The following is a 14,334-nucleotide window of genomic DNA, read 5'->3' as shown; positions in this document are numbered from 1 at the left end:
TCTGTCAGACCTACGTCACGAATCTTCTTTTTGCCCTTGCCAGCATTTCAGGGCTGAGGGAATGGCTAGAAGGGACAGTTGCTCATAGGCATCAGAAAGTGCTGGAACGTTAAAAGGTAGAAGTTGGGGGGAGGCCAATATTTCCTAACTTAAAAAAAAATTACGTTAAAATTACCTATTTAGCGATAGAATTTGAAGATTATGTTTTAAGTTTACTTCAGAAAAAGTAATCATTCATTCAGACATCTGCCCTTGCACTATGCTACTCTACTGCTGAGTACGCATGCCCAGTATGGAACACATCTCACCACACTAAAACAGTAGATGTGGCTCTTAATGAGACATGCTGCATTATCACGGGGTGTCTGCGCCCTACACCACTGGAGAAATTACATTGCTTAGCCGGTATTGCACCACCTGACATCTGCTGGGAAGTAGCAGCCAATAGTGAAAGGACCAAGGCAGAGACATCTCCAGCTCATCCCCTGTTTGGGTATCAGCCAGCACGTCAACGACTTAAATCTAGAAATAGTTTTCTAAGATCTACAGAGACACTCGCTGGAACACTTCAGCAAGCGAGAGTCCAAAAGTGGCAGGCTCAAACCCAGAACCTCAACCAATGGCTGATACTAAATGAGAGACTCCCCCCTGGGCACACAGAAGTCTGGGCGAATTGGAAGGCGCTGAACAGACTGCGCTCTGGCACCACAAGATGCAGAACCAACCTCAAGAAATGGGGCTACAAAGTGGAATCCACGACATGCAAGTGTGGAGAAGAGCAAACCACTGACCACCTGCTGCAATGCACCCTGAGCCCTGCCACATGCACAATGGAGGACCTTCTTGCAGCAACACCAGAGGCACTCCAAGTGGCCAGATACTGGTCAAAGGACATTTAATCAACTACCAAACTTGCAAATTTTGTGTTTTGTCTGTTTGCTTGTTTGTTTTGTTCTGTTAGAAATGTAATACAATTGACTGGTTGCCCTGACACGACAAATAAAATAAATCATTCATGCTACTCAAATGCACTTGTAGAATTAAAATATAAAACATTAGCATATCAAATGCAAATAATGCCGAGGTCAATAGCTATTAATATTTTCCATATGACTATCTTTTTTAATATAACTTAAAGGTTATATGAATCTTGCGTACATTTCAAAGAATTGCCTGCCTGGCCCTTTATTGCTATAAGGGCATTAGACTCAGTAGCTGCTACAGAAAATCAGAACTGGAATACCAGAAGTTACTTCATACTGGATCATATTATTGGTGCCTCTTTCTCACAACTGTCTGCAGTGATTGACCATCACTCTTCAAGGTTTCATACCTTGTTTTTCCCTAACCTTTATTGAGATGCCAAGAACTGAACTTGTGCCATTTTGCATAGGTTGAGATGGTGAACAAAAGCAGATTAATGTATCACATAACATCAGTTAAAAACATACGAACCAGTTAAAACACATAACATCAGTCCTCAAACTAAGGCCCGGAGGCCGGATACGGCCCTCCAAGGTCATTTACCCAGCCTTCGCTCAGGATCAACCTACGTCTGAAACTACTTGAAAGCAGACAACAACAACAACAATCCTATCCCAACAATCCCAAAAGCAGGCCCACACCTCCCACTAAAATACTAATAAGTTTATATTTGTTTTAATTGTTCTCCATTTTAATTATTGTATTGTTTTTAACTGTTTTTTTGCACAACAAATAAGATACGTGCAGTGTGCATAGGAATTCATTCATTTTTTTTTTCAAATTATAATCCGGCCCTCCAACAGTTTGAGGGACTGTGACCTGGCCCTCTGTTTTAAAAGTTTGAGGACCCCTGGTTTACATGAACATATAAGACAAATATATATTAAAACAATCAGTCAATTATTTATTTATTTATTTAGCAGTTTTGTATACCGGTCTTCTCACCTCCGTTCGAGGGACTCAGGCCGGTTTCCAACATCAATATTACAGACAGTCATTAAACCATCATATTCTAAATCACATTTAACATTCATTATTTAAAATCCATAATTTAAAAATTATCTAGCTAGCTAGTCCTGCTGAAAGAGATGATGTTTTAATTTCAGGCAGCATATTTTGTTGGCAAGCCTCTTCTGACAGGTTGTTCCACAGTCAAAGTATGGTTGAAGAAAAGTTATCTGGGTAATAGTTGCTAACATAGTCTTGGCTGATTGAAGTAAATGCCCTCAGAGGACTTCAGTGTATGAAGCAGATTATATGGGAAGAGTCAATTCCATATGTAACCTAGACTCACATATATAGGCCTTTGAAAGTAATAACCAAAGTTTGTACTTCGTTCATTTTAGTTGGATAATCTTTGAATTATTACAATGACTTGATACGCTGTCTCATTTTACTATGGGAAGTTTGCTCATAGAATATACAGGCAGTCCCCAAGTTACAAGCAAGATAGATTCTGTAGGTTTGTTCTTGAGTTGAATTTGCATGTAAGTCGGAACAGGTACATTTTTTAAGTGTATTCACAACCAAAAATATATATTTGTTAGCTTTTGATAGCATAGGGAAGGTTGTTTGTTTTGCTGTCTGTGCCCCTGTTCAAATTTCACCTCATCTTCTGTCCCTGCAATAATATAATTGGATTTTGAATAAGTTGGCTTGATTGAAGATTGATGATAAAGCTTCAGTGGAGACACCTTTTCCCCATGATAACTCTTTCAGGAGTAACTTTACCTTCTGACAGACCAATCTCCCTCACTTCCTGTTGCCTGAGCTTAGTTCTTAACTATTTGTAAGTGGAATGTTTGTAGCTTGAGGACTGCATGTATATTGTTATAACAAGTGTTGTAGCCTATTCTAACTTTGTCACAAGCATAATCCTTCCACAGAATATTGCTTTTTCCTTTGTGTAAAGTATACCAATGTATCAATACTCTATTTCATCTAGGGACTGTTATGGATTCCTAGTACTTTACAGAGGTTATAAAACATACAAAATTAGCATTCTAACTTACCAGTAAATTGAAACTATAGATATTTAGTCCTCCCATCCCCTAGCCCTGTGCCTCACTGTACCATTCCCTCCTTATGCTCCCTCATACTCCCTGAATGCTCCTACCTCTCCCTCCAGACTCTCTTCCCTTTTCATTTCTTATATGATTTTTTCTTTTAAATAATATTTTGTGTTTTAGCCTTTTAATACACCTTTGTATTTTAGCTTTTAGCCTAGACTATAATGATTTTAATGTATAATACTTCTATGAAACTATACCCTTCTCCCCTTATGCTGGTCTATGACCGTAATAAAGATTGTTTAGCATATTAAACATAGTTTTGAGGATGGAAAATTGTTAAATGCTGATTGAATAAATAAATTAAAAGTATTTCTTTCTACTCATGCAATTCCTTTGAGATTTTCTCTTTTCTATCTTTTCCAGCTCTCAGCAACATAGTCTGGCACTTACCAGTGACTTGAGTATTCTTGAACTGACCCGAAAGGAGCTTGAAAATAAAATGGGTTCTTTGAAAGAAGAACATCAGCGAGATGCCACTAGTCTAAAAACTCTTCTTCATGAGGCAGAAAACCAAGCCAAGGATGTTCAAAATGAGGTTGACTTCAAACAGATTTCACCTATATGGATGTTTATAGTAATAATAATACAACTTTATTTGTATTCTGCCCTATCTCCCCAGGGGGACAGGGAAGATTCCAACATACAGTGGCAAACATTCAATGCCTCTATAAAACAAACAAATACCGACGTAAAATAAAAAACCCACATATGAAAACAATATAAAACCTAACATCAAATTAAACCTAACATCAATAAACTGAACAAATGTAGCCAGATATATATATATATATATATATATATGTATATATAATGTCATAAAATCTGAATAATTATAGTAATAGTAATAATTTTGTTTTCCTAAATTGTGGTAATCCAGTAAGGATTCACACTCCTTATCCAGTCAGCTCATTGCCTGGGTATAATACTGAACCGTTGTTTAGTTTTAGAAAACATGCCCAGGCCTCTTCACTCTCCCATCCTATTCTAGCCTGCTCATGTGATCATAAACAAAAGTTCAGAAGCTACTGTTTCTGATTTCAATCCTAGTTACTCAATTTTTAAAATGAAATTTGAAGATAGTTAGACTATGCTATGGTTTAGGGAAACAGGTCATGCAGGTAAGCCATACTATGTTTAAGTAAACAGTGATTAAGACTTACTACAGTCTGTCTATATTTTATTTGGATTTAACAAGTAATTGTTGTTAAAATGTAGAACCAGAAGCCTTCAGCCTTTTTGTAATTACCTTGCTAGATAGGAGGACAAGAACAGGAGGAGCACACAATTTCTGAGCCTTAGGCACACCATTTTGAACCATAGTTTAACACTGCAAATGAGCAATGCCAGTGTACTTCTTTCAGAATAAAAAATAAAGCAGTAGTGTGTCACAGCTATTATAAAAGAGGAGGTCTAAAGTCCAGGGATGGGTGTCTAAAAATCCGATTAAACATATATGAAGGGGATTGTTGTGTTATGTCTCAAACATGCTTTTATACCTATTGAAATATTGTCCAGTACTTTTAAAACTGAGTATTGTTTATTCGCTGTAAAACCTGATTATGAACTTGTCTATATTTCTTTGTTGACTTCCTTCTTAAGTAAGTGAAATATGAATATGCATCTCTGAAAAATTCATCTGTAAGACTCAATTCCCACATTTACCCCATAAGATAGAATCATAGAGTTGGAAAATAACAATATGAGATAAATCTTATTCAACACTTCTAGCAAATCAGTATCTCTATGTAGGGGAATACACCAACATTTGCTTTCATCTTGACTTTTGTGTCTAATAAACACAACATTGCCCAGCTGCAAATAGACATCATATTTCTAAATAAATACATTTTTAACTGTGGCCACAAATTTCCATTTTAAAACCCAGTCTGAGAAATACATTGAGAAGCTTAGGAACACAGTCATAAGATGCTATAACTACATATCTACTCTAAATAGGTCTATAGATTTTTTTTCTTTCCTTTTAGTATGAAAAGACACAGACCATACTCTCAGAACTGAAGTTGAAGTTTGAAATCACTGAGCAGGAAAAGCAATCAATCACAGATGAACTCAAACAGTGTAAAGAAAACCTGAAGCTGCTACAAGAAAAAGGAAACCATGTAAGTTGGTGTAAAGTGTGTGCAAGATTCTGGTAATTTCATTTTTGTTTTGTGAGCCTATATATTAGACCAGCTAAAGATTTGGATGTTTATTTGTGTGTTTGTTTTGCAAAGTTAGGCACCATAGTATTATCAGGTGATTTCTGGTTACAGATGGAAAAATTTAGCGAAGGCTTTGAGGATGGCTTTCTCCTTCATTGGTTTTTGCCCTTACAGACCTCTGATTTTTTTCCCCCTGGTGATGAAAAGAGACACATCTCAGTTATACTCAGCTAACATTTCTTTGCAGATAAAACTATTCTGATGTTTGCAAATCTCACCTCTTTCGAAACAGGGTCTAAAGAGCACATTGATTTCTTTGCTGAACCTGACTTGGGAGAACCTCACCAGTATTTCTCCTCTTGCGCTTCTGTATCCCTGTAAAGGCCAAGAATGTGGCCAGTGAATGTGTACAATTTATTATATACAGTTACTCAAAATTTTGCTTCACAGGATGTTATAATATGTAAGCAAAAAACAAACACCATGATATAAAAAAGAAATGTATTCAGTGTTGTTTCTTGGACAGCAGTTTAACTTTCTAGGAAGAATGAGTGATTGCTTTATATCAGGGAAAGTAGAGCTGAGTCTACTAGACTCCTCCCCGGTATCTAGAATGATCTCCTTGCAATTTAACGTTATTCAGGGAGGATTCAATCAATAGTAAGAGCTTTATTCCCCAAGGATGCATGAAATGGGTGATTTAATATAGTCCTCTTATGGCTGTATTCTGGTGTAGGTCTGTGTACGTACTTGGGAACAGGGATGTACTTCACATCCCTGTAAGCTTGCGGTTTCAGCGTTTCTTTAGAAATGCTTCTTGATTGCTTTTGCACTAAATTAACTCTAATTGCTATTTGAAAAATACAATGAACAGGTATAGAACAGGCATGGACAAACTTTTTTTGCCCTGGGGTCGCCTTGTGGATCTGGCTGCAAGGGCTGAGCCTGCCAGAAGAGGCAGGGTTGTGGGTCAGAAGGGGTGGGGGCGGGGCCAAAAGGACCGGGGTTAGGGTGGAAGGGCGGAGCTGAGGCCTTGGAGGGGCTGGGGCCAGGAGAGGGAAATGGCAGGTCTGTCTTCAAGGAGACAAACACGCTGCTGCTACTTCGCAATAGCATGTTTCTCTCCCCAGCTCTTCCGGGCCCCAGGAAGGCAGTGGCCCGCCTTCCTCGAGCCCGGAGAAGAGAGATAAACACACAGCTGTTAAGCACGCTTGGCAGTGGCGGGTTTATTTCCCCGGCTTTTCTCTGGACCTCGGGAAGGCAGTGGCCCACCTTCCTTGGGCCCAGAGGAGGGAGATAAACACGCTACTGTCAAATATTCTTGGCAGTGGCATGTTTACATTCTCCTGGGCTTAGAGGGGGACAAGTACACCGCTGCCAAGTGCTCTCCAGAGAGCGCTTCGCAGAGGCATGTCTCTGCCTTGGCCCTCCTCTTAGTCTGGGGATGCGGTGGGCCACTGCATCTACATATTGAAGGGAAGTCCAAAGCAACCCAAAGAGCCAGTTTTCTCATGCCTGGTATAGAACAACCATGAATGTCATCATAAATCAATAAAGTACCTTTAAAGTATCAATAACCAAAATTAATTTCAGCATGGACTCTCATCTGCTGCCTTTTTCTCTTGGATCCCATTTCAGTATAGGCAGTGATTGTTATACCTGTGACTGTAGAAATGTGACACATATTTTGAAATGTGGATTGCTATATTATTAAACTTAATTCATGAGGAAGGTTATATAGAGAGAAAGTGGCTAATTTAAAGAAGCTAAATGTGAGGCATAAAGGAGATTGTTCATCAGCTGAAAAATATTTAGCAATAAGATAATGATTGATAGCAAACTTAGGAGTTTATATCAAAACATGTAGCATTTAGGTTTCTCTACTTGAAAAACCTTGAGCTCAAAAAGACTTCCTCTTTGATGTTTTTCTCAATATGCTTCAAGATAGAAATAGATTCAAAAGACCACTTTATTACTATGTGACACTAATTCTTGCATCAAAACTGAGGGGAGGTACAGCTGTACACCTTGCATGTGGTTGAAAGGGTATTTCTTTTGGTAAAAGAAGAGAGGAAATTTATATATGGCATTTGATTTTGATTTGCTTTAAGATCCCGATTATATAATTAATTATTTGGTTGCTTGGAGTAAGGAGAAAAGTAATCTTTGGCTTTTCCCCATCATTTCATTCTTTTGAATATATTTATCCCTCTCATGGAATATTGATTACTAGCACTATTCCATATGCTAGGAATGGTAACAAGAAGTTTCAGTGCATCTTTCATTTTAAACTTTCATGACAAAAACAAAATTTGAATTATATTAAATAACTAGCACATAATACTTGACATTGCCTGGGTATCAAAGGGTCTGCTATCTGGTTGCCTCCTCCACCTTGCTTCCACACATTTGCATGACCCTCGGAAAAGCCTTTCCTCACAAATGTCTCCATGGCAGTGCTCTGGCCCTTTGAGGACTGCATGCATCTTTCATTGGTTTTGGGAGCCTTGCCCCCAAAAGGGGCCAATTTTGTATTTCAGACCCCTCAATTCTTTTAAGTTGGATAATGAAGGGTATGTGTGCCATGTTTGGTCCAGATCCATCAAGCCATGTACAAGTCTTTATGGTACAAAACATACCTACCTACTGTGACTTGTATATATCTAGAATAAAAACTTGTATATAAGATAAATGTGTAGGATTGCTGGCAAAGCTAACCTGATTTTGGTTGAGAATAAGTTTTAGGGGCTAATGATACACACCTCCACATAAAAAGCCCTACATTCTCCTGAGGCTCAGATAAAAATCAAAATAGATTTGCAGGGTTGGAAAATTGAGTTAAATTATTGGAAGACGAACAGACATAGGATTTGGGGAGTCAGTGTTGGGAAATGACTTTACACCTTCCCAGACCTATCCAAAATAAGGGCTTGCCACTACAAAGTTGTAATCCAGTGACAAGTTCCTAGAGATAGCAATATGCATAAGGAACATTTAACACATACTCCTGAGTTCACAGAAGACATGTTTTTATCCATCCTGTGCTGACTTCCACTTCTGCTACTTCATGATGAAATCCATCATATTCAAATCATTTGTTACATACTCATTTCAGCCTGTGTACATGGTATATAATGCACAGTTGAAAAAATGTGGAAGCAGCTCAAAAAGACACTTTAGTGTCCCACTGATTTTTTAAAAAATAAGCTCATTTGCATTGACTCTATAGGGAGAAATAAGATTTTTTTCCTAAAAATAATCCTAAGTGTCAAAATGTTCTACTACACAGAAAACTAGTGTGTTTGGAATCACAATTCTTGATAAAGAGTCTTCAAAATGTAAATTTGAATTATGTAAGGTAAACTGCACTCCTCTCTCCTCAGTTTCCCAATCTCTTTTCTTAGCAGTCAATTAATTCTGGTTAAGCTTTCTGATTCCTTTCTGTTATCGATAAGTCATGCCATTTTCCCTACATGTGCAACCTGAATAGGTAGGGCCCAACCACAAAATGTATGCCTGGTAAGCATCTGTTGCATGTTGCACTTGAAAAATAATCACCAAAGACAGGAGAATACCCAGAATTGGTATTACTTCAAGTATAGAATTGTTTTAAAGTGTCTGAATATTTATACAGTCTGCATGCAAATTAGTTTAACACAAGACTACATACATTTGAATCTTTGATTTGGTCTGGAATGGCATTTTGGGTAGATTGACATTCTAGTGTTTTTGGACAGCAATGAAATATACATGATAGACATGAAGGGCTGTCATAAATTGCTGTCCCAGCCACAGCCTGTTCCAGTTTGAAGTATGAAGACAATGAACTGCATTTGCTCTCATAGAATCATTAGAATCATAGGGTTGGAAGAGACCACATGGGCCATCCAGTCCAACCTCTGCCATGTAGGAAAGCACAATCAAAGTCCCCCTGACACATTAACAGGATTACATTCCAACATTTCATACCAAGTAAGAACAGAGTTAGGTTTCTTATACATACTGCTTACCTTACTGAGAATTCCAGTGCTGGTAGCTTAGCATTTCTACAATCATGCATTTCTCCACTGATTTTAAGGGGCATTTTAGTTTGCCATGTGGACCAGCTAACGAGATACTACTCATTAGGTTTTTTTTGTTCTTTTAAAATGTATGTGTCCTCCAGCTACTGCTAATTTGCAAGGGCTTCCCTCTGAATAGTGCCCCCCAAGGATGCTGTTTTCACTTGTTGCTCTTGGATTCCCTTAAAAAATCTTCTTACATATTCATTTTGTACTTGTGCAATCTTTGAGTTTTTCCAAGTCATTTAATTCCCTGCTTGAGTTTGTGTGCTGTTTTCCCTATATAGGTGATAACATAGAGAAATTGAATGGGAATTACAATGTATATGTGATATTTTGATCCAGCCCATTCCTCCAGTAAATATTACCTACTTTTCTGGAATTGTTATTGGTTATTTCCATACTTGTGTGTGTTCAACTTGTTTCTGGTTTATGGAGACTCGAAGGCAAATCTGACAGAGCAAAGGGTTTTCTGGGCAAGATTTGTTCAGAGGGGGTTTGCCTTAGTCTTCCTCTGAGGCTGAGATAGCATAACTTACCCTAAGTCACTTATTGGGTTTCCATGGCCAAGCAGGGATTGGAATCCTGGTCTTCAGAGTCATATGCTTAGACCACTACACCATACTTTCTCTTTTGTCCACATGCCACATAATCCCTTGCTGTTAGTCTTGCTGGCAAGTTCATTTTTCTTTATCTGAGATCTTCTTGCTGTTTGGATCTGTTGGCTCTTACATGAGTTTATGATACATAACTTCAGTTTCTGTGTTACTCTGATGATAGTTGGGCAAATTATTTTAAGGCAGTATTTATGTGAGGATGTTACTCAGAGAGTATATAAACATGCCTGTATAAAATAGAGTTGTCATTGTACATGCTGTTAATTTCTGTATTTTCTTAAATGTATTAATCACCTTATGGGTAAACAAGGTTTGGATGATCTAGAAAAGCACACAATCCAAAATCTTTACAAAATGGTGAATTGAAAGCAGAAATTGCTTCAAAGCAGTAGGCCTAAAACAGACATGATAAGAAAGTAAAATACATAACAGAGATTGTTTTTCAAACTAACTGAACATTTGTAATATAAAGTAAAGGTCTCCTCTGACATTAAATTTAGTCATGTCCAACTCTGGGGGGTGGTGCTCATCTCCATTTCTAAGCCAAAGAGCTGGCGTTGTCCGTAGACATCTCCAAGGTCATGTGGTTAGCATGATTGTATGGAGCGCCATTACCTTCCTGCAAAAGCGGTACCTCATTTGCATGTTTTCGAACTGCTAGGTTGGCAGAAGCTGGGCCTAACAGCTGGAGCTCACCCCGCTCTCCAGATTCGAACTGCCAACCTTTCGGTCAGCAAGTTCAGAAGCTCACTGGTTTAACCTGCTATGCCACCAGAGGGGTTCTATTGAAATTTAGATAGGATTAGAAACTGCAAAGGCATCTAGAAGAAATTTAGATAGGATTTAGATAGGATTAGAAACCATGGAAATTAGAACATCCACACAAAAAATGGCATAACTGAGTACTGTTGTTTCTGAAAAGGCTCATTTTATTTGAGCTCATTATGGTAATCAAGAGCTAAGGTTAGGATTTGGACCAATCATCAATAAATAATAAGTGCTATCCCTGATAGCATGGAATACTTCATGTACCGCTGCCTTTTAAAGTAGTTCTGTCATGGACAACAATTCTGACTACCAGGTATGCAGGACTACCTGTTGACTTCTGTGAAAGAGAAATATTTAAATGTCTTATCTAGCTTTTTACTTGTAGAAGCAGTTGAAAAGCTCAGGAAGGTTCAGACCTGGTGACGGAGTTGTTGGATCACAAACAAATGATAGCAGAGTGGGTTGTTGTAGGTTATTTCAGGCTGTATGACCATCTTCTAGAGGCATTCCTTCCTGACGTTTCGCCTGGATCTATGGCAAGCATCCTCAGAGGTAGTAAGGTCTGCTAGAACTAGGAAAATGGGTTTATATATCTGTGGCATGACCAGGGTGGGACAACAGACACTTGTCTGTTGGAGCTAGGTGTGAATGTTTCAACTGACCACCTTGACATTCACACCTAGCTCCAACAGACAAGAGTTATTTGTCCCACCCTGGTCATGCCACAGATATATAAACTCATTTTCCTACTTCCAACAGACCTCACTACCTCTGAGGATGCTTGCCATAGATGCAGGCGAAACGTCAGGTGAGAATGCCTCTAGAACATGGCCATATAGCCCCCAAAAACCTACAATAACCCAGTGATTCCGGCCATGAAAGCCTTTTGATGATAGCAGAGTGTTTTGAAAAATTGACTGTTTCACACTTTACTGTAGTCTCAGTTAGTTGAATAATTTGTTACTCTTTTAGACTCAGCCTCAGATAAACAGACGCTAATAGAGTCGTGGACATAAGTAGTACACAAACAGAAAAATAATGTTATTGGGATACTGACATAAATGTGGTCCTTGGCATATCAGAGGCACAGCATAATGTATTGTATGCTGTTCTTTGGCCTGGAAAAGATTTTTTTAAACAACTTGAATGTCAGTTGACAAACAGTTAACACCAAGGTACTGAATATAAAGGAAGCATTCTCATTTGTTAAGAACATTGATGAGCACAGACATTTCAGTAAGTGTGTCTGTTTTTCACAATTGATAGTGGTCACTATTGGTATTCCTAGATGGAGATGATACATGTATCTGTGTGAAATGGCCCTGTTTTTTTTTTAAAAAAAATACTAAGCACAGTGCATTCTGTTAGATCTCTAAGATGGAAAAGAAGGTATACTTGAGGAAGAACATTTTAAATGATACCATATAAAAAGGATAGAAAAACCTGATTAGCATTTTTTCCTGAATTATATGTTGAATATAGATTGAATTTCTGTATTGGATTGTGCATATAATACATAGCTGTACTCTATTCTAGGGCATCCTTCTGCCCCAAAATGAGTCTAAGCTCATTTTGTTCTAAACTACTAAATGAAATACTGCAGTGACTGACTTAGAAGAAAAATGCTTTATCTTCAGTATCCATGTTTATTTTGTACAGTGGTGTACTAACTTTGTATACCAGACTAGTTGTGTCTTGTTAGATGTCTTTAGTGTTTCACTTGAAACAAAACGTGATCTTTGAACTCTTCCCCCTATCTAAATCATTTTTACCTAATTGATATTTTATAGCACAAAATGATTTTAATATCCCTTCCCTTCCCTTTAGCCTTCCATATTACCACCTGTCCCAGCCGTATTCATCGGCCTAATCCTGGCTTTCCTGTTTTGGTGTTACAGCCCATTGTGGTAGAGAAAGGTACTACACGCACTATTCAGTCCATGTATGTTCGTCCCTGTCACCTGTTTGTGCCATTTTTTTTTGTAAAAATGCATGGTGAAAAACAGGTCTTTATGTACCTGACACAATCCTTCATCTAATAAGCCATTATTATGTGTAATACTGGCAAAACAAGCAAACTAATCATTTAACATCTGTCTGGTATCCTTGTGCTAGTGCTAACCGTGTTCCTTTAATAACCTAAGTGTTTCTGACTGTTCTTCTTCTAACACATTTGTCTTTTGTAAGATGCTGCAAAGAGAGGTTTTGGAGGAAAATCTAACAGAAGTAAATGTAACACATGAGGTGTTTGCATATTTGCATTTGGTCCTGGGGTTTCTTTTCTTTTCTCCATCTTCAACTAATTCAAATATTTCTCTTGGGGCTGAATGCTTTTTATTTTTCTCACTTTTGAGATGAAGAAGGTATTGGGGGGGAGGGGACAAGATGAAATCAACAGATGTTTGCACTGATTTCTAATAACATTTGAAAATACATTCTGCAAGAATATAGCCTTCTATATGGAATTATATGTCAAAATGTATGTTACAAGGCAGCTGTGGTGACAAATATACATGTAAGATTAACATTCCTGCATGTTCGATCTCCCTTAAAATGAGGTCAAAACAAGAAAAGTATTGTTAAATAATAGCAAGCAAAATTAATCTCTGTATTGTTGTAGGATGTTGGAAGGTGTTTAGAGGAGTCATAATTTGGCATGGCATGTATTCAGTTTACCTTTGTGAAAAGAAGAAATGCTCTTAGTGAATTAGATTACAAAGTGTTTATTTGGAAGCAATTTTATTAAAAATATGACATCATACAGCTAACACTCTGAAGAAGTCACATCATGGGGACATGTGTGCATTGAATTCCTTAACTCCTTAATATCCAGTTGAAGTTATCTAAACCTAGATCACATGGGAACCATTTTAGGGACTGCTGGATACTTAAAGGGGGATGTGCTATCTACCAAAGAGAATGAGATACTAACTGTTTTCTTTTCTTTTCACCCCCACACAGAGACAATGGCCTTGGATGCCTGTGATGGCAGCTTTGGTCGCTGTGACAGCCCTGGTGCTGTACCCAGGCCTATCCAGAGCCTCTCCATGAGAACTGTTTGTTGAATCCATACACCGTCCTCCCTTTAGAAGCTGGCATCATTCACATACTGGGGGGGAAACCAGATTCATCCTGTTCCGTTTTTTACCTTAGTACCACAGAGTTTGGCTTCAGAGCAGCAGTAGGATCATTGCTTTAAATTGTACAAAATGTATCTGTCTATAAAGAGGGAATAAAATTATTACTTCATTCTATTGTGAGCAATATTGTTGCTTACACTTTCATGTAATTCTTAAGGTAGTATGTTTGAATTCTAAATACTGTTATGGTGGCCTAAAGTAGGCTTCTTGGTACCAAATTATTTATGGTGGTTAGGTGTGTGGATAATTTACTTAAAAATCTGATTGCCAGGTTGAAAGCAATGCATTATTTCTCTGATTTGGACTCCCATGCCAAATACTCGTTAAATACTCAGAAGCAGGTGCAGTGTGCTCAGTGCCTTTCAGTTTGACTTTATTTGTATATTAACATACCATTCTTATTTTTTACTTGCTGTGAGTCACTGAGCTATTGGGAACAATTTTCTTTTTTTCCAAGTCTTCTGACAGAAACAAATATTTTTCTTCAGTAAAGGTCCTATTTTGTTGATGACTTGGAAAATAGTACAATT

General features: G+C 37.9%; 1 protein-coding gene across 50 annotated transcripts in view; it reads left to right on the top strand.

Annotated features, from left to right (window-relative positions):
• SLMAP (sarcolemma associated protein) overlaps nt 1-13,918 on the top strand; it is a 117,618-nt gene extending 103,700 nt beyond the window's left edge. For 33 of the 50 annotated variants that reach the window (XM_060766142.2, XM_060766135.2, XM_067463528.1 and 30 more), the window contains 3 exons: nt 3,420-3,591; nt 5,042-5,176; nt 13,626-13,918. In XM_060766142.2, coding sequence (XP_060622125.2) covers nt 3,420-3,591; nt 5,042-5,176; nt 13,626-13,715 — 397 coding nt within the window. In that variant the 3' untranslated portion in view covers nt 13,716-13,918. Of the gene's footprint in view, nt 1-3,419; nt 3,592-5,041; nt 5,177-12,491; nt 12,582-13,625 lie in introns of all 50 variants that reach the window. The other 17 variants (XM_060766143.2, XM_060766136.2, XM_067463529.1 and 14 more) reach the window with 1 other exon arrangement.
• Nucleotides 13,919-14,334: the final 416 nt, after the last annotated feature.

Source organism: Anolis sagrei, chromosome 2 (genome assembly GCF_037176765.1).
Source record: "Anolis sagrei isolate rAnoSag1 chromosome 2, rAnoSag1.mat, whole genome shotgun sequence".
NCBI lineage: Eukaryota > Metazoa > Chordata > Lepidosauria > Squamata > Dactyloidae > Anolis > Anolis sagrei.
The sequence above is the reverse complement of the archived record's forward strand: the minus strand, read 5'-3'. Positions and strand labels throughout refer to the sequence as shown.